Source organism: Sminthopsis crassicaudata, chromosome 1 (genome assembly GCF_048593235.1).
Source record: "Sminthopsis crassicaudata isolate SCR6 chromosome 1, ASM4859323v1, whole genome shotgun sequence".
NCBI classification, from domain to species: Eukaryota; Metazoa; Chordata; class Mammalia; order Dasyuromorphia; family Dasyuridae; genus Sminthopsis; species Sminthopsis crassicaudata.
This window is the reverse complement of record NC_133617.1, coordinates 578,168,767-578,192,401: the sequence shown is the minus strand read 5'-3', so window position 1 is coordinate 578,192,401 and position 23,635 is coordinate 578,168,767. Positions and strand designations below refer to the sequence as shown.

The window sequence follows — 23,635 nt, the reverse complement described above, 5'->3', positions numbered from 1 at the left end:
CTCTGGCCCCAACTTCCTACTTTCTCTTCCAGCAAGAATCAGTCTCTCTTGGAATAGGGTGGGAGGAAGTACTAGAAATATCTATTCTGCCTCCTTGTGAGCCATAGAACCATCTGGACACACAATAAAAGGGCACCCACACCACCGCCTATCCTACCACTGAGTGGTAAGAAAATGCTTACATCATGGAAAGAATGAATGGAATGTGTAGCAAGAAGAGACCAGGTGAGGCTGGAAGATACAAGCATTGTCTCCCCTTATGTTCGCTCTTGTTTCTCTTTCCCTTATGACTTCATTGGGTGTTCCTTGGTCTCTATTTCAGTTTGAAGTCACAAGAACAAATGATTTTGAGTTAGAAAAGTCCTTAGAAATTTCTTATCCAACCTCACTTTTTAAAAGACGAAACTGAGGTTGAGATACTGAATAACTTGCTCAAGATCGCATGTCATAGGTAAGAAGGAGCAGAGGTAGAATTAAAACCCATGTCTTCTAATTCCAGATCCAAGCCTCTTTCCACCACAGTTGGAGGATCAGTAGGTCCTGAGTTAGCAGGGTACATGGAGACCTTGTCCAGTACCCATGCTTTAGACACTCCTGTGCTCCAAGCCCACACAGAGCATTCACTAGAATCTGATGAATTAATTACCAATGATCAAAAACTGTCAGTCCAGCACAAAGCTGCCTCTCTGAATTGCACCATCTAGCACAGTGCACAGAACCAGCTGGAGTCTGGAAGGCTCATCTTCACTAATTCAATTCTGGCCTCTGACAATTACCAGCTGTGTGACCTTGGCCAAGTCATTTAATTTCGTTTGCCTCAGTTTCCTCATCTGTAAAATGAGCTGGAGAAGGATATGCCAAACCACTCCAGTATTTTCACTAAGAAAACCCTAAACAGGATCATAATCAGACATGACTGAAAAATGACCAAATAGCTACAAAAACTTATTCCTGATTTTCTCTCCCTAAAGAAGAGTGTTTGCAGGTCATCAGACAAATATAATAGGGCAGGATTATAATATTTTTTCCACACTTATATTCCCAGTACTAAACACGTATCTTGCACATGGTAATCAGTTAATAAACATTTATAAAATCAGATTGAAGAAAAGAAGACTGGGTGTTTATATTATTATTTGTATTTGCATTTCATGCATGAATCAATCCAAGATTGAGACAGGGACCCGATATAGATAGAGAGCAGACCTGTGACTTCATAGATACGAGGAGCCCCCAAAATGAGGAAAATCCCTCTTGCAATGCACATATGAACTTTCTCTGCAATTTGCAGAATACTGGAGAGGCAGACCATGTGTGGCCCAAAGCTATGTGTTTAACACCTCTTGACCAGATGATTAAGAAGTTTCTAATGAACACAAGATTATACAACTAGTATATGCCAGAAGTTGGACTTAAAATCCAGGCCAATTTTAAAAATCATTTTATCACCCTATTCTTCAATCCAAGAAGAGTATGATGGAAACACTTCTAGATTTGTCATCAAAGGTATGGGTGACTTTAAGATCTTTTATCTGTGAGACCCTGGGCAAGTCAATTAACTTCAGATTAAATTTATGAAAAAAGGGTATTGGACTAGATGATCTCTAAAGTTCCTTCCAGCTCTAAATCCTATTATTTTGTTATCCTAAGAAGGTTTTGAGAAGATAAAGTAATGATGGGAGCTTTGGAAAGGAAGTCATATGGAAATATGTTTAAAAGAATGGCATGTATTGTTTTGGTCAACCTGCCATCTGGAGAAGGGGAGTGGGGGAAAGAGGGGAAAAATTAGAACAAAAAGTTTTGTAATTGTCAATGCTGAAAAATTACCCATGCATATATCTTGTAAATAAAAAATTATAATAAAAAAAAGAATGGCATGTATTTAACCTATATCATATTGCTTGCTGTCTTGGGAGGGGCGGGTAAAAAGAGAGAGGGAGGGATAAAAATTTGGAACAAAGTTTTACAACACTGAATGCCAAAAACTATCTTTACACATATTTGAAAAAAATAAAATACTATTAAAAATAAAATTATTTCTTCTATTAAAAAAGGGAGTGTGATCAGCTGCTAGGCTATAGGTACTTTGGAGAAGTCCCCAGTAGCAATGGTAACAATAGCAATTCTAGAAAGGAATGCTGAAGAAGAACCAAAGAAGTGAGATCATCCATAGCACAGGAAGTAGGTCTTCTTAATTGGCCTCCCACAATAATTTAGAAAACAATTTGTTTTAGCCTTATGTTATTCTTGGAAAAGTGACTTCTATAATACAAAGTCAGTAAGACTGAGAAGTAATGAAAACAAATAAATCTATTCAAGAGAACTGAGAGTCTCATCAGGTGACATCACAATACTTTTTTTTTTTAATAGCTAATACTATCCCCCTAGATAGTATTATATTATTATATATTATATTATATTAGTCTTATAATGATAGACATATAGGCAGGTGACAGGTTAGAAACAAGTACCAGCTCATTAGAGATTTAATTAAAGGTATTTTTGTTTACAGGTAAATACAATTAATATTTATCTTTCACTACTTTATCCAATCTCATTTCTCCTCTGCCAAAAAAAAAAAAAAATTTTTAATGAAAAATCATTACAAAGTGAAATCAAAGATAAGACAGATAAAGCAGAAGAATCTCACCAAATAAAACTCCTTGTACAAAGGACCAGTCAGGCTCTCACTTCTTTTTTTCAGCTGGCTAACACAAGGCTCACCACAAATATGCAGTTGTTAGTTAAAAAGAAAATTTATCAACATTTTTTTCCCATGTTGCAGACCCACTTAAGTCTGCATGGTTCCCTGGGCAGGTGAGCCAAGGTTTTGAGGACATAAGTGCAGTTACCCAGGGACAGGCTGACTGACCAGCAGGGATTCAGGTTGAACTGTCCAGTTGCTTTAGCACTAGGTAGTCTCTGTTCCTATTTTCTTTGCTTACAGAAACTTAATGGGATCGGGAAATTGGGTTAGTGCAGAGACCACTAGTCTAGGCAGGATGCACGATCTCCACTCCTACTTCTGCTATTCTTCCCTTTGTTCCGTGACCACATTCCAGTTAGGCAAGTTTTTCTGTCTCTCTTTTCTGTAAGTGATACTGTATCCGATTCATAGGAATGAGGACTGAACTAACTTTTAAAACACCGGACTTCCCAAGTAAAAGTAATATTACACACATGAGAAGAATGCATTAGTTTTAGAGGAGAAGAGGCAGGATGACAAATCTTTCTAAATTCAAGATATAGCATGAGAAGGTGCAGCTAGATAGTACAGCGTTAGTCCTGGATCATGAGGACCTGAGTTCAAAATTTAAAAGTTATAGAATAAGAAGAAAATCAATCAGTTCTACCCCTAAATTTTTATATGGTGTATCCCAAAAGTCTTAACTTAGTTTTAAGCTATTAAAGCTATATACATACCTACATATATGTACCTACACATATCATATGCAGATATGCCTATCTGTATGTGTATAAAATATTTACAGATGCTATACCTTGCATGTGTTATCTATACATATATTATATGTATAACATTTATTATATATATCACATATATAAACTATATATATAAATGTACACACATATTTCCCAATTACACTTTAATCTAGCTCAGGTCCTCACCCACATGTTTGACACTATATTTTAATGCTATTGTAGACCTGAACCAAATTAAAATGTAATTGGGAGAGGCAACTAGGTGATATATTGAACTTGAAGGAACACTGCTACTGGAGTCAGGAGGACCTGAATTCAAATCCAGCCTCGGACACTTGACACCTACTAGCTGTGACTCTGGACAAATCACTTAATCCCAATTACCTCACTAAAAAAAAAAAAAAAAAAAAAAAAAAAGAAATTGGGGGATTGCTTAATACAATAAATAAAAATCTAATACTATATGAATTATGCTAATTATCAAAATCGATATACAGCCAAAAGAGATCCATTTTTTAAATTTGAATTTGACACCATTGGCTTAAGCTCTTTAAGATGTAACATCTTTTGCTGTGGTTCAATCCATCATGTTTAATTCTTCATGATCCCATTTGGAGTTTTCTTAGTAAAACTAATGGAATGGTTTGCCATTTTAAGTTCTAGTTCATTTTACAGGTGAAGAACTGAGGCAAACAGGGTTAAGTACTTATCTGGGGTTACTCAGGTATTAAGTATCTAAAGTCAGATTTGAACCCAGGGAGATAAGTCTTTCTGACTTCAGACCCCTCACTATCCACCCTGTTTACCCTCTAATGCCTTTAAAATGCCCTAAGACTTTTGGGACATTATATGGTTGAACACTATAGGGAATAAAAACATAGTAAAATAAATTGAATAACATTAAATCATCTGCGGCTTAAGGAATTATAAGTTAAACATCTGGTTCCCAGAAATTAAAGTGGAAAGTCTTACCCATAATTAAAAATACTGTAATATGATGGTGGGTTCTCACTCAGAGGCAAACTATTAGATGCAGAGGTACGTGTTACCACTGTAGATGTTGAAACATCCGAAAAATAAGGTGGAGGTGGGGGTGGAAAGATTATCACAGCATCACCTAAGGAAAAAATGAATAATTAACAGCAAAAAGGTAAAAGGAATGATTGCTTAAGAATGCCCATCCATGTAAGGCAAAATAAAAAAACCCAGATAATAATAATAAATGACATTAAGTAACATATGATACATATTATTTCATTTGATGTTCCCAAAACTCTATGAAGGAATTCCCATTTGGATTTGTGTTCCCATTTTTTAAAATGAAAGACCAGAAATTCAGAGATTTTACTTAAGTCTCATAGCATGGCTATGTCAAGAGGAGGACTTTAATCCACAACTTCCCTCATTTCAAGTCCACCACATTTTCCATTACAAATTTGTACCTTTCAGGATAAAAAGTATAGACAAGTCAGTAGAGTCCAACATAAAATTCATTTATATAGTATTCTCTGAAATTAAGTTTTATAGTTGTTTCTTCTTCTCAAAATCTTTTTTGATATTACCTAGGATCCAAAAGCCCTCCCTTTCAAAATCCTGTATATTTATTTTGTATGTATTTTCCATGTTTATTTATATTATTTATACATATAATATATATAATATAATATATATATTGAATATTAAATATTTATTGAATATTTATATATAATATATTATATTACTTATAGTTGCTCATCTTCTGTTTTTAAAGAAGACCAATTCTATCATGAGATGGTATTTTGACTCATGCACGAATTAGATTTAAGTGAGGCAGAATTGCACAAAATCATGAGGCTCACTCAATCTTTCAGGATCACTGAAGTCCAGAACAAAAGTGAAGACAACTGGTGATGGCCAGGATGCAATGGATGACCTTAGCACTTTGGATGATCTAGCCTAGCTTCAAGCACTCCACAATGCCTACTTCCACCACTCATTGGAACAAACTGTTTATATCCACCCATTCTACCAAAGGAAATCTTCAGGGAATGCTTGAGTTAGACATCCCCTAATTCAACCTGGCTTAGCCCATCTGGTGAAAGGGTTTACTGAATGTGGCTGCTGAGAATGCTAGAGCCATAGGTAAGAGCTTATTTTTATACATAGGTATCAGCTAGGTGGCACAGGGGATAGAGTGCCAGGCCTGAAGTCAAGAAAGTCTTGAGCTCAAAATTAGCCTCAGACAGATGTGTGAGCCTTGGTAATTCATTTAACCCAGTTTGCCTCAATTTCCTCATGTGAAATGTGAGCCTGGAAAAAGAAATGGCAACTATCCCATATCTTTGCCAAGAAAAACCCAAATGGGGTCATGAAGAATAGGATACTACCGAACATAAATAAAAATTTCTGTGTGTGTGTGTGTGTTCTTCCATGAGAGAATGTAAGTTTCTTGAGCACTGTAATTATTTCATTTTTGACTTGGCATCCCAGTGCCTAACACACTGTAAGCATTTAACAAAAACCTGTTGACTGAATGATTGAATGATATAATATTTAAACTCTCCTAGACAATCTATTTTTAAAAACTTTATATGTTTTTAACCTAGAAGTTGAAATTCAAGTGGATTATAATAATTAGATGGAGAGGAAAATGCTAAGAAAAAAATAGTTCTACATAAGAATTTTTGTGTATATATGTCCATATACATTATATGTATAAAAATACATTATATATTATATGGTATGTAGTGTGCATGGCTACACACATACTTATATCCTACTACATTTCAAAGTTTTCAGAACCTCCTTCCCTGAACATTTGTTCCAATGTTTCACAAATTGATGAAATAATTCATATTTATAAACAGTTTTCTCTTGTTTTCAAAGCACTTCTCTAAAAATAAATATTAGTATATATATTAGGCCAAATCTATGACTTCATTGTTGGGAAAATTCACAATAAAAAAATTTCGCTCTACATCATTTCTCGTGGTACAAAAATATTCTATTAAATCTATATCCCATAATTTATTCAACTATTCCCCAATTGGACACACTGTTAGTTTCTAATTCTTTGCCACTACAAAAGAGATTCTCTATGTTTTTGAACATATAGATTCATTTTTCTTTTTTTGAGCTCTTGGAGGATAGGAAATGTAGTGATATCATCAAGTCAAAGGGTATAAACCATCCAAAGCAATCCCAATAGACTTTGGACCGAAAATGCTATCTGTATCCAGAAAAAGAACTATGGAGATTGAATGTAAATCAACACATGCTGTGTTCACTTCTCTTATTTTTTTTTCTCTCCCATGGTTTTTCTCTTTTGCTCTGATTTTTCTCTCCCAACATGACTTATAAAGTAATGTGTATTAAAAATAATAAAAAAAAATTTTTAAGTATATGGACCATTTAAACTTTGAGGGCAAAATTCAAACTGATTTCTAGAAGTGCTATGCTAATTCACAGTTTTTTATGATTAATATGCCTATTTTCTTAAAGTCCTTCCAACAACTGTCATTTTTCATTTTTGTCATCTTTATCAATCATGTGGATGTAAGGTGGATTCTCAGAATTGCCATAATTTCCATTTCTCTAGTTGTCTGGAACATCTTTTCTATGTGGACATTGATTGCTTGGATTTTTTCCTTTGAAGACTGCTTTTCATGTTTTGATCATTTATCAGTTAACAACACATAAAATGTCATTGAAATTCTATTCTCTGCATCTTTTGTATCAGAGATGGATATATGAGAACTGAAAATATTCATTGTTGAAATAAAGATTCTAAGATCTAGTTAGTTAGATGTTCATCTTTTTTTAAGATGTCAGCCAAATGTATCAATACTTAGTATATTATTTACATATCTGTGTACATGGGTTTTTAATATGTATGTATATATGTATATAAACATGTCTATATTCACTTCATTTATTATACTTATGACAACATCAATATTACATATTGAACATTGTGAATGAAGCTCCTAGGGAGCAAAAGCTTCTTTCTTTCTTTCTTTCTTTCTTTCTTTCTTTCTTTCTTTCTTTCTTTCTTTCTTTTCTTTCTTTCTTTCTTTCTTTCTTTCTTTCTTTCTTTCTTTCTTTCTTTCTTTCTTTCTTTCTTTCTTTCTTTCTTTCTTTCTTTCTTTCTTTCTTTCTTTCTTTCTTTCTTTCCTTTCTTTCTTTCCTTTCTTTCTTTCTTTCTTTCTCTTTGTATATGCCTACCACAACACATAATAGAAGCACATTACAGGTTTTTAATAAATATTTGCTATTCAACAAAATTGAATATAAAATACTCAAAACAATCCTGAACAGTCCAATGATATCTACAACAATATTTTTTCCTCTAAATTATTCCCATTTATAAACCCTGAACCAATTCATATGCAACTCATTAATTGCTTATAAAGATTTGTTTTCCCACACTGTCAATTCATCCTACCCATTCCCTTTCAGAAGTGAGATAATGGATCTCCTTAGAGCATATAATATGCCTTTCACTTCTTTCTATTCCTTAATCATAGTCCACAGTCAACTAAATTCAATTCAAAAAATTGTGTATTAAACATTTTCTCTGTCTGTCTGTCTGTCTCTCTGTTTACACATGCATCAACACACACACACACACACACACACACACACACACACACACACAGAGATATAGCTGTGTTAGGGACTTGGAAACACTGTATATATGAATGATGACAATGGTGATGATATTCCCCACATATCTTTTGAGCATCTTTTCATTTTTCTCTTTTATTCATTCTGTTGATACAATTAGTCTCTTTGATTAGGTTATTTGAGGAAATATAATCCTGAGACCACTTAGAGGTGGTAGAGTAGAGTGTCAGTCCTAGAGTCAGAAAAACTAATCTGCATGAGTTCAAATATAGCCTCAGATACTAGATATTTACCTCAATTTCCCTTTATATCAAATAAGCTGAAGAAGGAATGGCAAATATCTTCAGTATCTTGGCCAAGAAAACCTCAGAGAGGATCACAAAGAGTTGGATACAACTGAAATGAATGAATAACAATTCTGGGACTAGCCTTTGGGTCTTGGTGAATTTGGTATATTCATAAAAGCAAGATAAAATATATACTCCACCTACCTCACCTGTCTTAAATAAGAAAATTTCTAGAGGCAATTTGCATATATCCAGACTAAAGACCAAAGGCATGATAGAAGTCAAAATGAGTATTACCAGCCCAAGTAAATTTGTAAATTGAGTTCAAGCTAAGATAAAGCAGTACAAAAAAAAAAAAAAAAAAGATTGAAGGCTGACTGGCTGACCAGATATGGCCATGAGTTTGAGTCATAAAAAAACTGAAGATAGTGATGGGAACTGTGGGCTAAAAGAAGCTAGAGCTCATCCTCTTGGGAGAAAGAGACTAGTTAGAAATTTCAATTCAGGGGAAGAACAAGAGATAGAAGTGGTGGAGATTAGCAAAGGACCAAAGGCAGCAGATAGCAGCAGTGGAGACAAGCTAAATAGTGAAACAAAAAAAAATCACACATGAGCAGAAGAGCAGAAGATGGAGTTATATCAAAAGAAGCAAAAATTGACAGTCTTGGGGAAAGGAGATCCAACTGGGATATAAATTTTTAAATTTTTTTCTCCCACCAATTTATAGTCTCATATAAATAATCTCATTTTATGAAGGAAGATAAATTTTTGTCTTTCATATTTTCATGCTGTTTAATTAAATGTTTTATGCTTTAAACAAAAAATACCCTCTGCTTGGTATAGTAAGATAAAATAACAGTAGGGACTTCTGAGTTATGGTTTTTAATAAATGAAGACTAAAAGCATTATCTGACCCTGGCAGTACTTTCAAGGGGTCTAAATTTGAGAGGAATCTATTCTATACTTGTTTTCTAAAATCCCAAAGAGAAACCATTATTTCAAGCAAGAGAAAGTCAGCATCCAGGAGTAACTGATTGTTCCAGTTTTATCCAGAACAGTGAAAAATTAATATGGATTTTTTTGACAATCAGAAATGAGATGAATGTGTGTGTATATCTGTGTATGTATACATTCAAATGGATCTGTGACTCACTGATATATGAACATCTCTTCCAACAAGGTCCATCTCAACCCATCTATGTGTGCTCATCCTGTTCAACTCTTGTCTATAAGTTCTTCCTTAACTTCTTTCGTGGAAAACTTGCTTACTTCCTTCTAGCGATACATCATGGTCATTGGGCTTTCTACCTGTCATCCTTCACTCTTCCCATGTGACAGTACATCTTCTATTTTGATCAAACTTTTTTCCAATTATGTGATTTACTGTAATTCTTCAAAGTTCCTTGTTATGCTGTTTTCCTATGTTATGTTTTAACTCAAACTCTGTTGATTAATATGTGTGTGAAATGGAGCAAGTCAACCAACCTTTCTAGACTTTAGTTTCCTTATGTATAAAATTAAGGAGTCGAACTATATAATAATTAGAAATGCAGCATGTGAAGAATATTGGTATTAGATAAATAAATCTTCATTCCTTGGAAAAGTTTGGAACCATTTAAAAAGCTTTTTAATTTTCCAAGGGCAAGCTAGCATTATGTTCTGTTTTTTAATGCTACACCCAATTATTTTTAACCATTTGTACATGATATATGTGTGTGTACTCTGTTATTCATGAGTGTGTATGTATACTATTGTTATAATGTGTACTATATTACATGTATTCATATACTATACATATATATATATGCTCATATATTATGAACTCATATTATAGACATTATATTACAAACTAATTATATACTAATATTATATTTGTGGGCAGTTAAGTGATTTAGTAAGTAGAGTACCAGACCTGGAGTCAAGAATACTCCTCTTCCCAAGTTCAAATCTGGCTTCCAACTATGTGATCCTAGGCAAGCCATTAACCTCATTTTCCTCAGTTTCCTCAAATGTAAAAAAAGGAAATGGTAAACCACTTCAGCATCTTAATCAAGAAAATTCCACATGGGGTCACAAAAAGTCAGACATGACTGGAAAAACACTAGAACACTTACATACACACACGCACACAGAGTCATAAACAATGAAGTAAGGTAAAAATTTGGAACCTGAAAGACCAAGAAAGATCATATCTTCAATCTCCCCATGTTACAAATGAAGAAACTACAGACTGGATAGGGGATGTGACTCATCCCAAAGTGGCATAGCTAAGTAGTAGCAGAGCTTGAATAACTTATTGAATCCAAGGTCAGTACTCTTCCTTATTCGCCATTCTGCCTTTGAGACTGAAATGGAATTGAGCTTTCTTATTAGGATGGAGATACATTTGAAAGAGCATTGGATTTGTCAAAGGACTTAGGTTTGAACTTGAACTCTGTTTGTTAGTACCTGTGTGATATGGGCAAGTCAACTAACCTTTCTAAACTTTACTTCCCCCGTGTAAAGTTAAGAAGTCGAGCTACATAATAGTTAGAATTCTTTCCAGTTCAAATTCCACGAGCCATGAATTCAAGAAATCAGAGAATACCATTGACACACAAACTCTATAATAAGAATCAGGTCTATTAACTTCTTATTTCAAATGAGTCTATCTACCTGATTTGACCTTCAATCTATTCCATTGTTGAGGAGTTTTTCAATCATATCTGACTCTTTTTTTTGGCAAAGATACTAAAGTAGTTTTCCATTTCATTCTCCAACTCATTTAACAGATGTGGGTTAAGTGGCTTGGCCAGAGTCATCCTAATAATAAGGTCTGAAGCCAGATTTGAGCTCATAAAGATGAGTCTTCCTGACTCTACCTACTATGGTGTCACCTAGCTAGCTGCCTTTATCTTTAATGAATCCAAATAGCTTACACTCTCTGACCTTTCCAGCCAATGGAAGGATATCTAGCCAAGTCCATTGTCACGATAAAAATACCCACAATTCCTAGCCTGAATGTAGAAAGGATGGAGTTCATGCCTGAAGGAATGTATGTAAAGAGAGGTGTTTTTTTTGAGCAGTCATACCCACGTGAAAAAATAAAGGGCATCAACTAAAATCACTCTATTGAATATTTATAAATACTATGTCTCTTGCTCCTCCTCAATGTCAGCCCTTCACAAAACAAGAAGCCTAGTTAATGGATTGACTCTTTAGTAATTAAATTAAATCAAATAATTAAATTAAAGCCAACTAAAGGGAAAAAATACAAGTGGTCTCCCAGCCCTGAGTGTTAATCTTTGTCAGTCTTAAACAAGAAGGCCTCTAAGGATCATCTTTCTAATCATTCTTCCTTCTTTACAACGAGGGTGTGGGCCTCTGGAGTTGTTTATCCTTTGTAATCACCTTTGGCTAATTTTTTACAAGCTGAGGCTAAATATAGTTACCAACTAAATATAAAAGACCACAGTAACTAATGATCCTGAAAAGGTGCGAAATGTGTGGTTCATGTTTTCCTTTGATTTAAGCCCCAAGAGAGAAATGACTGGTCCTGATTTATAGAGCTCTGGAATCTTTGGAAAATACAACTGAACAGGCCAAGCTGGTGGTTTTCTAATCACATACCACAGAGCTTGGGCTAGTTCAATAAACAAAGTGCTGACTTTGAGCTGCCTCTGATAGATACTGACTGTATAACCCAGAACAATTACTTAAATCAATTCCTCTCTGGTAAAATGGGGATTATCATATTAACAATAATAGTAGTAATACTAACAGCTGATGTCTATATTGTACTTATTCCATGCCAGGCTCTGTGCTAAGAGATTTACAATTATCATTTCATTTGATCCTCACAATAGCCCTTGGAGGAAGTTCCTCATTTTTACAAATGAGGAAATCAAGGCAAACAGAGATTAAATGATTTGTACAGGATCACACAGCTAGTAAGCATCTTACACTGGATTTGAGTTAAGGTCTTTTTGACTCCAGGCCTGGCATTCTATCCAATAATCCTCAGGAGTTGTTATGAGGAAAACATTTAGAGAATACAAAAGTGTTGCAGAAATAGGAGTTATTATTACCCCTTATTATCTTATCAAAGGTCACCTTAATAATAATAATAATAACAATCCATCAAAATTTGAAGCACTTTAAGGCTTGCAAGATGCTTTTCTCACAATGAGTTGGAAAACTAAGACAAAAAGAAGTTAAATAACTAGCCCTGGATCAAATGGGTAGTAAACATTAGAGCCAGGTTGTAAACTAGAATATCTTATTGATCAGTTGCCTGAGCCCAGGCCTTTCAATCTGATGCTCTAAGATTTGTTTATAGAGTCATTATTTAAGGGAATTTGAAGCAGTTTGGGGAAGAAGTCCAAGAGTTCTACCCTTTACTCTACCATCTTGACTCCTCCCATCAGCTCCTCAGTCTAATCAATGTCACTATCAAATTGACTGTGGTTTGTTCCTCCAATTGATTACCCTGAGAACCCCATCAAATGAACACCCACAAAATTGTGGGCTCCCTGATTTGGGAAAGACAGCAATGGGCTGGAGCATATTCACCGAAGGGTGACCAGGATGTCAAGAAGATAGGACACATTCTTATCATCAAGTTCTTAAAGAGCTGATGCATGAAAGGGAGATGGTCCCAGAGAGCAGAAGGAGTAATGATTAGAAGTTCATAGGATCATAAATTTAGACCTAAAAGAGATCTTAGAGAATTCATCAATTTTACACTTGGTAAGCTTTTGAAAAAGCAGGAAGATTAAGTGATTTGCCCCAAGTCATTCAGCTAGTAAGTACCCGAGGCAAAATTTGTACACTGGTTTTTCTGATTCCAATTCTATATTTCAATCCAGCATAACAAGTTGCCTCTCAATTTTTTAAAAATTTTTTTTTCCTCTTTTGGCTACCAAGTTAGGTGACTTGACTATGATTACATAACCAGTAAGTATTAAGTGTCCGAGGCCGGACTTGAACTCAGATCTTCCTGACACTGAGCCATCTAGCTGCCCCCTGCCTCTCAACTTTGAGAGATAGATTTTGTCTGGGTGTAGAGTTGTCCAAGATGCACTAGATGGTATAGTGGATAGCATGCTGAGCCTGGAGTCAGGAAGACTCATCTTTATGAGTTAAAATCTGTCCTCAGACATTTACAAGCTGGGTGATCCTGGACAAGTCATTTAAACCAGTTTGCCTCAGTTTCTTCATCTGTAAAACAAACTAGAGAAGGAAATGGAAGACCACTCCAGTATTTTTGCCAAGAAATGTCCAAATGGGATTACAAAGAGTTGGACATAACTGAAAATGACCTGAACAAACTACAAGAGCTACACAACAATTGAATAAGTCACATTGGAGGGAGTTCCCCTTCATTGGAGTTTTTTTTCTTTTTTTTTTTTTTCCTGAGACTGGGTTAAGTGACTTGCCCAGGGTCACACAGCTAGGAAATATTAAGTGTCTGAGATCAGATTTGAACTCCAGTCCTCCTGAATTCAAGGCTGGTGCTCTATCCACTGCGTCACCTAGCTGCCCCTTGCACTGGAGTTTTTCAAGGAGAAGCTTAAGAGCTTTAACAGGGAAGATGGAGAAAAGATTACTTTTCAAGTACAAGTTGGCTTCTTGACTGATTTTTTTGAACCCAAGTTTCTGGACTCTAAGCATTGTGTTCTTTCTACTTAAAAAAATTATATATATATTTGCCTCAGTTTCATCATCTGTGAAATGGGAATAATCATAATACTTACTTCCCAGAATCATTATGAAGACCAAATGAGATAACAACTGTAAAACTCTTAGTAGATGTAGATAGTTCCTAGCATATAGTAAGAACTATATAAATGTTAGCTAAGATAACTATTTCCTACAGATTATCTTTCCAGTTCTTCCAGTTTATTCTAAATTCTTTGCTAAAAGTTTGTTGTGAATCCTAGGGGAAAATCACTCAACTTTGTACCCTCAAAGGTACTTCAAATATGCAACCTTTGATGGCTCTGCGCTCTCATTCATGTGGGTACTCCCTCCAATGCAAGTCCTAACCCATCAACAGTTTCTCATTCATTGCAACTCTTGTCTACCTCGGCTCACAAAAATCATGCTGGGAACTTTCCTCTACATTTCTTAACTTTGTCCTTTGGCCAGTAGTTCAGGGGAAGCTATATATCTGTCATTCCCTGGCTCTTGGTGCATGATTGGCTCATCTCTTTTCCAGCCATGCATTTGATGTGATGCCATCCTTATGCTGTTTCCCTTGTGTAAATCTTAACATACATGCCTCCAATATCCCTTTCTTATTGCCTCTTTGGATAGAAGTTAGGTGACATAATACATAGGGTGCTGGGCCTGAAGCCGGGAAGATCTGAATTCAAATCCATAAACCCTTACTAACTATGTAACCCTGGGCAAGGCACTTTACCTCTGTCTCAGGTTCCTAATATGTATATATATAATAGGTATACAAATTAAACATTTACTGATAATAAATCATAATTATGCATTCCCACATTCAGTTATGAGATCCCTTATGGGATTATGACCCACAGTTTAGGAAACTCTAGTCTAAATAATAGTCATTATTTATCAAGTTGCTTTTTCCTGTTGAAAAGAATATGATAAAGGCTTGAGGAGAAAAAATCCTTCAGATCTTATTATCCCCACCCCAGAGAGCTGAAAAAAACATTAATGACTACCAACCTAAATCTCCCTTTTTCATTGCTTATACATTTTTTGAGATTATCCTGCACTTGCGTTGATGACATTGTTGATGAAGGTAAGATAAAGGAATAAATAGTCAGGCTCTTACAAATGATATTCTATAGTAGCCCCTATCTTTACCATCATAGACTTGAGAATATAAAATTTCATGGTTCTTATTGTTAGTTGATTATTCAAAAAATATTATTTGTTTGCTATTAAAAAAAAAAAACTTATGTTTCTTCTCTAACAAGATGTCTCCTCAAACTACATAAGATTCCTTAAGAAATTTAACAGTAATAATTTGAGAACAGATGAGGCATAAAACAAGGAAAGTATATCCCAATCCCAAAGGATTCATGGGAGAGAACCAATATAGAATCCAAATGTCAGGATTCCCTATGGATGCTAAGGTCCACTAGATGTTTATGTTTGTGGATGAGATTGCATTGTTTGCATCGAACCCTGGAATATTGCAGAGCCTATTGAAATGAAATCCATGATTCTCATAGGTAAAATAAAATAGTAATATTGATCTGTTTTCAGCATTATTATAAATTATATATATGATTCCTAAGGATTTTTACCATTTATCAATTTGGCTATAGCCTAACATATCCAATACAAATTCATAGTATAATATAGAAGCTATAGTATAATAGCTTCTAATAGCAATCTCCACACTTTGGTGTGATTTACCCACCTACGGTGACTTGTACAGGTTCGTTGATCTGTGATCGACTTTCTTCATTTTCTGAAGAGTCTTGGCTAGAACTCAAGTTGTGTCTTTTCTTAATGTGAGCTACCACAAAGAAACATAATCCAATGAGCACTATCAAAGGCCCCATTATCTGAAGAGACAGAAATCCACATGCCTGTGGCCCAGCACTGGAAGAGTCCGTGTCATTGAATGGTGGATGGGACCATCCAGAGTTACATCCAGGGACCCAAATGCCCAGCACACTAATCAGCATCCCACTGGTTAAAAACAAGAATCCAAAGATGAGGAACTGGGCAAACTGGCGACTTTCCCCACAAAGAAAGAAGCTGTCTGGGTCAATCTGGTTGCCTTGCAGCTGCCTCTCTCTGAGCTGAAGCTTTGCCCTGGAACGGGCCAATATGATTGCTCCAAGGCCAATCACAGAACATGAAGGCCCCACAATTTTCAGTACAGCACTGCAGTCAATAAGGGTTTCATACTGGCATGTTTGGAAACCAAAGATGGAAAGCAAAATTCCTGCACATAGCAAGATGACTCCAAACACGAAGAGGAAAAAAATTATTTTGCTGATGCGCCTTCCACTCACATCCCCACCAGGCTCAGGAGCAGTAGCAGGGGACATTATAGAAGAATCCCTTCTCACTCTGCCAATGGAATCCTGAATATCGCCAGCCCTTGGGAGCTCTGAAAATAAATAACAGAATTTAAGTGCACTTGTCTGTCCAAACATTATGTCCTTCCCTACTGTACTTTTCCCTCTTGCCAGAATGTCTCCAGTCCTTTCAAAACGGAAACCCTTCCTCTTTTTTAGTTTGGAACTTCACACAAGTGAACAACATCTGAAGGAATTTTAGAACAATGACTTGGCATATGAGTCAGAAAGTCTAATGCTCAGAAATTCCTGAGTGGGAGATTTTATGGAGATACTCAAAAAAAGAGGAAGTAGAATTTTAGTGGTAAAGAACAGAGGCTTTCTTGGAATCTTTCTTTCTTTCTTTCCTTCTTCCTTACAAAAATTAGGTGTGATTTTTCACATCAGAGGATCAGAGGTTTAGATGCTGAAAAGAATTTTCCTCAATGGTGTCCTCAAAAGGAATATGGTACAGAATAAAGAGCCCTGGTACTAGAATTAGAGGATCAGGATTCAGGCTTTTAACTTTGGTGCCCATCACCTATATGACCTTAGAAAAGTCAGTTTAACTTAGCTTTCTCTTGTATAAAATCAGAGTTGAACTAAAAGGTTTCTGAGGACCCTCCCAACTCTGACCTTTTGGGGATTTATTCAATAACAATTAATGTTCTTTAAATTCAAATTAAATCAAAACCATCCAAAATGATGGTCTTGCTCCAGTAATGTGGGCATGGCCTGAAATGTCATATTTATCATCTTGGTCCCAGATAGCTTCTCTATTTGTGGAAACAGCCACCTCTTTTCTGGCACAAGCAGGGAAAGTCAAGGGCAGGTAGGTGAATCAGAACCAGCTTGGTTTAGACTGAATGGAGCCTCTGCACTCCTATTTTTTGAGCCAAACTGGCCATGCTTCAGCAAAAAGTAACTGAGATTCATTTTTAAATGAACAACAGATAGCAAAAGTCATGAGTTAAAGATACTTCTCAGTACAAGCGGGGAGTAGAAAAAAAAAAAAAAAAGCCAGAAAAATCTACTAGGAAAAAATGCTACTCCCCAAAAGCCACTTCTTATCAACATTTTTTTTAAATGTAAAGGACAGATTATTTTTGTGATGATAATGGTTAACTTTTATATTGTCCTCTTAAAATTTGAAAAAGCATTTTAGATGTTATCTCATTTGATTGGGGTTATTTTGTAATAATCAACATAATAGCTAAACTAGCTAGTATTTATATATCTCCTTTAATATTTATGAAGCCTTATTGTATGTTATCACCTGTGCAAATTATTAGTAGCAGCTAAGTGGTACAATGGATCACTGAACCTGAAATCCTGAAGGCTTGAGTTCAAATTCACTTAGGCACTTATTAGCTATGTGACCTTGGATAAGTCATTTAACCCGTCTGCCTCAGTTTCCCCATCTATAAAATGAGAATAATAGTAGCACCTCTCTCCCAGGGTTGTTGTGAGGATCAAATGAAATAATATTTGCAAGACTTTGTAAACCTTACAATGCTACATGAATATCAGCTATTACTATCACTCTAAAACTACTTTTAGATTGCAAACATTATTTACAGATAATTTAATTACTAGACAATTCTTAAAAGGGCCTATTTTCAGATGACTTATTCTTTGTCATAAAATATATTCAAATGGATTCCAATTTTCAAACATTGTAAATCATTAGGATATTTAAAACTTCCTCAGAAGAGGGAAAAAGTTTTCTAATCTGTGACATTATGAGGTAACTAGGTAATCATTAAAACCCAACTCAGACTGACATTGAAAACACAGTATTGTAAATTAATGGGAAAAAAATGGGCAGTACATTTCCAGGAAGAAACAGAGATGACACAAACTAGGAAGGATGATAGAAACTGGGGGGGGGGGGGGAGGGAGGAGAAGCAGAGGGTAGTGGAAAGTACCCTGGGTTTAATGATGGAAATCTATTTTGTGCTACACTCAGCTGTTATTTACTACTTCTCTGACTCTAAGTAAATCAGTAGGTCTCTTTTATAACAAGTAATACTCAAATTCATTTACGTAACATTTAATAGCTCATATAGTGCTATGAATGGGGGAAGAAAACTGGCCTGAGAATTGACATTTAAGTTCTAGTCTAGGTTGTTCAACTGACTATTATAAGACCAGAAGCAAATTATTTTTCTTCCCAGGGCCTCAGAGTCCTTATCTGTAAAATGGGAGTGGCACAAGATAACCCTTCCAATTCTGAGAATCTAGAATTATTCTTTTTTTTTTTCCTTTTTGGCATGCCAATTGAAATTAAGTGACTTGTCCAGGGTCACACAGTTAGTAAGTGTTAGATATCTGAGGCCAGATTTGAATTCAGGTCCTCCTGACTCCAGGGTCAGTATTCTATTGGCTGCCATTATAGCTGCACCATCTAGAATTGTCAAAAAACTTATTCAGAATATATTTTTTAAAATTCTGATCTCAAAGGATAAAAGAGAAAATTCTGACTCATACTACATGGCCATGCAATTCAACTGAGGTACACATTTAAAAAAAAAATTGTACATTTTCTTAATTTTCTCTAAGCTGCACAAAGAAGTCCATCCAAGACTTTGTGCTTGGTGGTTGTGAAGCTGGTGGTGGTCCCTTTAAGAAACTACATTTGCAATTCCTTTCAGATTGATTTGTGATTCCTTTCAGATTACTCCCAGCCCCTCCAGGCAGATGCATTAAGCCTGTACCTTTGATTCACAAATCCTGGTCAAAAGCATCCCTTTGAATTCCTATAGGAGATCTGGGCTTGTCCCAGCCCCAGTGGGTCAGAGCCAATTTAGGCTCTCCCAGCCCCCCACTACACTCAGTATAAAAAAGCCAAACTAAAACCCTCTCTTTGCTGAGGTTCCCAACATGCCAGTTCCATGCTTTGGATGCCAAGGCCTCTGTCCACTGAAATATTATTTTCCAGTGTTATCTTCATCTATTTCCCTAACCAGACTTTATGCCTCTCTGTCAGAATTTCTAACCTTACTTCCAATCCCCATAATAAAACTTTTATCAATCTGGGTCTTCGGGTCTGTAAATTTTTACAGAGAACCTCTGCGCTGCCAGAAGGGAGTCCTCAAAACTCCCTACCCTTGCGATGCAGCGGAGCCAAATCTCTCCATTTGGTTCCATGAATCTCGAACCTGCCACTAGACCTTAACTCCCTGACCACCAGAAACACTAATCTCATTCTGGTTTCCTAAATCTAAACCTTATCATACTGAGGCTGGGAGATAAAGAAGGAAAAAGAAAACGAAGGGAAATCTCATAGTAGGCAACTGTCTTTCTACTAATTCTTCCATTAAGTTCCCTTTTAAGGGGCTTACCTAACTTCTTTCAAATCCAAATTAAAGTGTCTCCAAATGCCTGCAAACTCTTCCAGTTCCTCTAAATTCCAGGACCTTCTCTCGGACGATCATTTCCCTTTATCCTGTATGTAGGGCATGTGTACCTAACTTTTATGTGTTTGCATGTTGTCTATCTATTTAGACTAGGACTTCTTCGGGAACTGGGACTGCCTTTTACCTTAAGAGCTAGACAATAGTGTTTATTTACAACGTGAGCTGAGATAAGTTTAATATATTTAGTGACTGATTGATTCTAGCTGCAGAATTATTTATTTTGGTGATCTTCACTTTCTCACTTAAAAGCAGAACATAAAAGATGAATGAATAGGCCCTTAAGGGCCCAAAGCTAACCTCCTTCCTGGACCTCCCTCCCCCACTATTCCCGAGGAGCATCTCCTTAACAAAATTTAATTTAGGGCAAAAGATGTGAGATGAATATTGACAAGTTTTAGCATTTATTAAGCACCTACTAAATGTCGGGTGCTGTGTAAATTGTTTTACCAATATCCTCCCATTTGATCTTCACAATAAGCCGAAGGGATAGGTGCTGTTACTATTAAACCCCTTTTGCAGCTGAGGAAGCTGGGTGGCTAGCCTAGAATTACACAACTTAGTAAGGACCTGTGTATGAATTTAAACAGATCTTCGACTCAGCTCTCTACATTGAGGCACCCAGATGTCTCACACAAGTATCCTGCCCCCCCCCAAAGTGAGCCGTTCTCTGCCCTCAAATAGAAATGTTCCCGTTCAAAGATAAGGAAATGCTAGAGCTTTATAGACGATAAATACAAAGTGATTAGTCAGGAATAATGTCAGAGAGCAATCAGTAAAGGATCCTAGTCAATGAGAAGCGATCATTTATCCCGCAGGAAACTAATTTATAGGTTACAACCCCAGAGCAAATGTCCCAGTGATTGGCGCCTAGTCTTCCCGCAACCACCAAGTCAATAGCTCAGAACTACTTTTGATTCCCAAACTTTGCAGCCGTGAGGCAAGTTAAGCGAGCGAGTGAAATCCGGCTGGCTCAGCCGGCTTTAGGCTCGGGAAAAGGGGGTCCCGACACTCCCGGGGCAGGCTTGCCCCCGGCTAGAGCGCGGGGCTGAGCGAGTCCCTTACCTGAGCACACCGAGCCTGGCACCGGACTGCTCCACCCCGGGCGCTCACCCGCAGCCCAGGGAGCCACCAGAGGGAGGATCACTCTCCGCACCGCCGGTGTCTTCAGCTTCTTCCTCCTCGCCGGTCAGTCCAGCACTTCCCTTTCGGACAGGGCACAGCGGCTCAGTGTGTTTATAAGCGTGCAGCCCTCTTGCCCGCCCCTTTAGCACCCCCTCTTCCTCGCCCGTGCCAACGCATCTAAAGCACGGAGCACCTGGACAGGCCGGAGAGAGAAACTGCAAGAGGCCGGGAACTGATGCTTTTATTGTGAGGGAGGAAGAGGAGGAGAAGGAGGTTTAAAAGGCTGCTGTGGGCAGGTGAAAGGCGGAGCGAGCTCGAACTGGCCACCGCCGGGTGGTGCTAAGAAGTGAACAAGTCCCCGTAGAGCCCCTGCCCCTTCCTCCGCCTGGGCGCCGACGAGCTAGTCCAAAGGGACCCGGGACACTAAGGAGGAGGAAGAAGGGGACAATTGTACAATATGTAATCCAGAACCTTTCCGACTCGCCGTTTCTAAGGCAGAGCTCAGAACCACACCCAGCGACCTTGAATGGCCCTGGGGGCGGACCACAAAATCCGCCGCAGAGCCCCATCCCGGAGCCGCCTTTAATGGCCCCCATCAGATTCCTCAGGGTCCGCTCAGTTCCGAGGACAAGGGCTGCTCTGGCTGGGAACGCGGCAAGCTTTGATGCTCTTTTCCCCTCCCCCAAGCTTCACTTCACCCCTGACCCCTTCCCTTCCCACTGGTGGCAATCATCTGGTGGGACTTGAATTGGGGCCCGAGAGGGTGAGGTCACTCTGAGCCAGTCTGAGACCGGATTCCTCCTCCCGAGCCTTGCTCTGCCTTTACTTGCCGACGCGCATCCCCCCTTCGCAAGGCTGGTTTGGAAATGTGCCCGATGCGCTTTTCTCCTCAGCCTTTCTCCCGTGGCTTCAGGAACAGGTTGTCACCGTCGCCGCCCACCCGTTTGGTCCTCCTCAAACCGGTTTAAAGTTCCCCTAAGAAGAGCAGGTGGAAGCAGTGAAGCAGGCTACTTTCCTAGTGGAAGCATAAATTTGCCTAAAGAAATAGATTTGGGAACCGGAAAGTGGAGGGTGGTGAGCGACACCCTCCAACCTCCTCCCCTCCTTATCCTGCAAATCAACTAGCAACAATTTGGGATTAAAGCGTTGAGATCCGAGTTCCTGGCTCCGGGCTCTTCCAGCCCTCGGGCTGGAGTAAACGCCCCCTTCCTTCGAAATAGAGTTTTTAGTAGCATGCCCTAAAAATTTAGGATTAAGTTCCTTAACTGTAAGGCCCCCATTAGGTTTTGTGTAACTTCATTCCGCTCCCTACTGTGATTTTCTCTCTTCATTTAAACTGTTGAAACACCCCTTTTAATATACATATCTATTTAATATACATTGTTAGGCCAAGAATTAAGCTGTGATTCTTCTCCTGAGATAAGCTACTAGAAATAGAATGTGGGTATAGAGAATTTTAATCTTACTTCCATCAGAAACTTGTTCCGTAGAACTGGAAGTTTATTCGTGTTTCCAAAACAAAAACCAAGGTCTTTGTGGAAGGTATGATAAGAAGGGCTAGCCTGGGCAGAGCGCAAGCACTCATGAAGGTGCCCTAGTGTGGGATAAACGGAGGGAGGGAGGGGAAGAGAAAAGAAGGGATTCTTCCCTCAACCGACAGTCAAATATTTTATCTTTAGAGATATAGTCTTTTAGTTTACACACCATTTAAAAATGCAGGCCTGACTGAGATAGGTAATTCTATTTTCAGTCATTTAAGTCAAGCATACCTTTTTTTTTTCCAATAAATTTATTTATTTTTAATTTACATTGCTTTATGAACCATGTTGGGAGAGAAAAATTAGAGCAAAAGGAAAAACCCACGGGAGAGATTTTTAAAAAACAACAGAAAAAAAGAAGTGAACATAGCTTTCTCGAGAAAGGATACTCTCCAAATATCATATGTGGTGTTAATAGAGAAGTGTGCATGTGTGTTCAGCAAAGCAGATTTAAACTATCTGCTGGATCTCAGGAGATACAATCTATTCACAGAAATCTATTCCAACACAAAAGCAAAGAAAACTATTTTTCATAATGTCTCATCAGATTGTGAGGCAACCACCCTTCTCCCTTCTAGTCTGGTGGTTTTAAATAATAACTTTTTAGTTTTGACTACAAAATGTATGATTTCATAGTCATAGTGTTGATATTAGCTGATAATAGGATACAGGATATTCTGGGTCCTTCAGAATGAGAAATACTTGACTAGAAAGGCTCAAATAGCAAATCTCAATAATCAAAGCTTCAGGTGAATTTAACTATCAAGGATCACATATCCTAAATAAAGATTGACTATAATCTTACACTGATAACAGTAAGAAATTCATACTAGAGAATTTACAATTTATCTTTCTAAGTTTACTTAGATATGAAAGATAAATTGTAAATTCTCTAGTATGAATTTACACAAATTATACAAATTACACAAACCATTTTAAGATGTTCAATAACCAATAACCAAAAGCTCAATTTTAGAAATATAAAAAAATTCTAAATTGCATATTGACTATACCAAAAACATGTTCAGTTATTAATCACGTTCCAAGAGACAAAGGCATAGGTTACTATTCTCAGAATTCCTTTAAATAATGGATATAGCTTTAAGATGATTCAATAATATCTTTGACTACCTCCATTTTCTTTTCTTCTTGAGCTTAAATTCATTCTGGTAGAAGAGGTACATATTAGA

General features: G+C 37.1%; 1 protein-coding gene across 1 annotated transcript in view; it reads right to left on the bottom strand.

Moving 5' to 3' along the window:
• The window catches only part of TMEM171 (transmembrane protein 171), a 31,900-nt gene extending 10,149 nt beyond the window's left edge, over positions 1-21,751 (bottom strand). Inside the window, exons 1-3 of the mRNA XM_074282250.1 lie at positions 20,848-21,751; positions 15,718-16,419; positions 4,414-4,558 (exon numbers count right to left, since the gene is read on the bottom strand). Of these exons, the coding sequence (XP_074138351.1) occupies positions 4,414-4,558; positions 15,718-16,357 (785 nt within the window). The 5' untranslated portion in view covers positions 16,358-16,419; positions 20,848-21,751. The remainder of the gene's footprint in view (positions 1-4,413; positions 4,559-15,717; positions 16,420-20,847) is intronic.
• Positions 21,752-23,635: the final 1,884 nt, after the last annotated feature.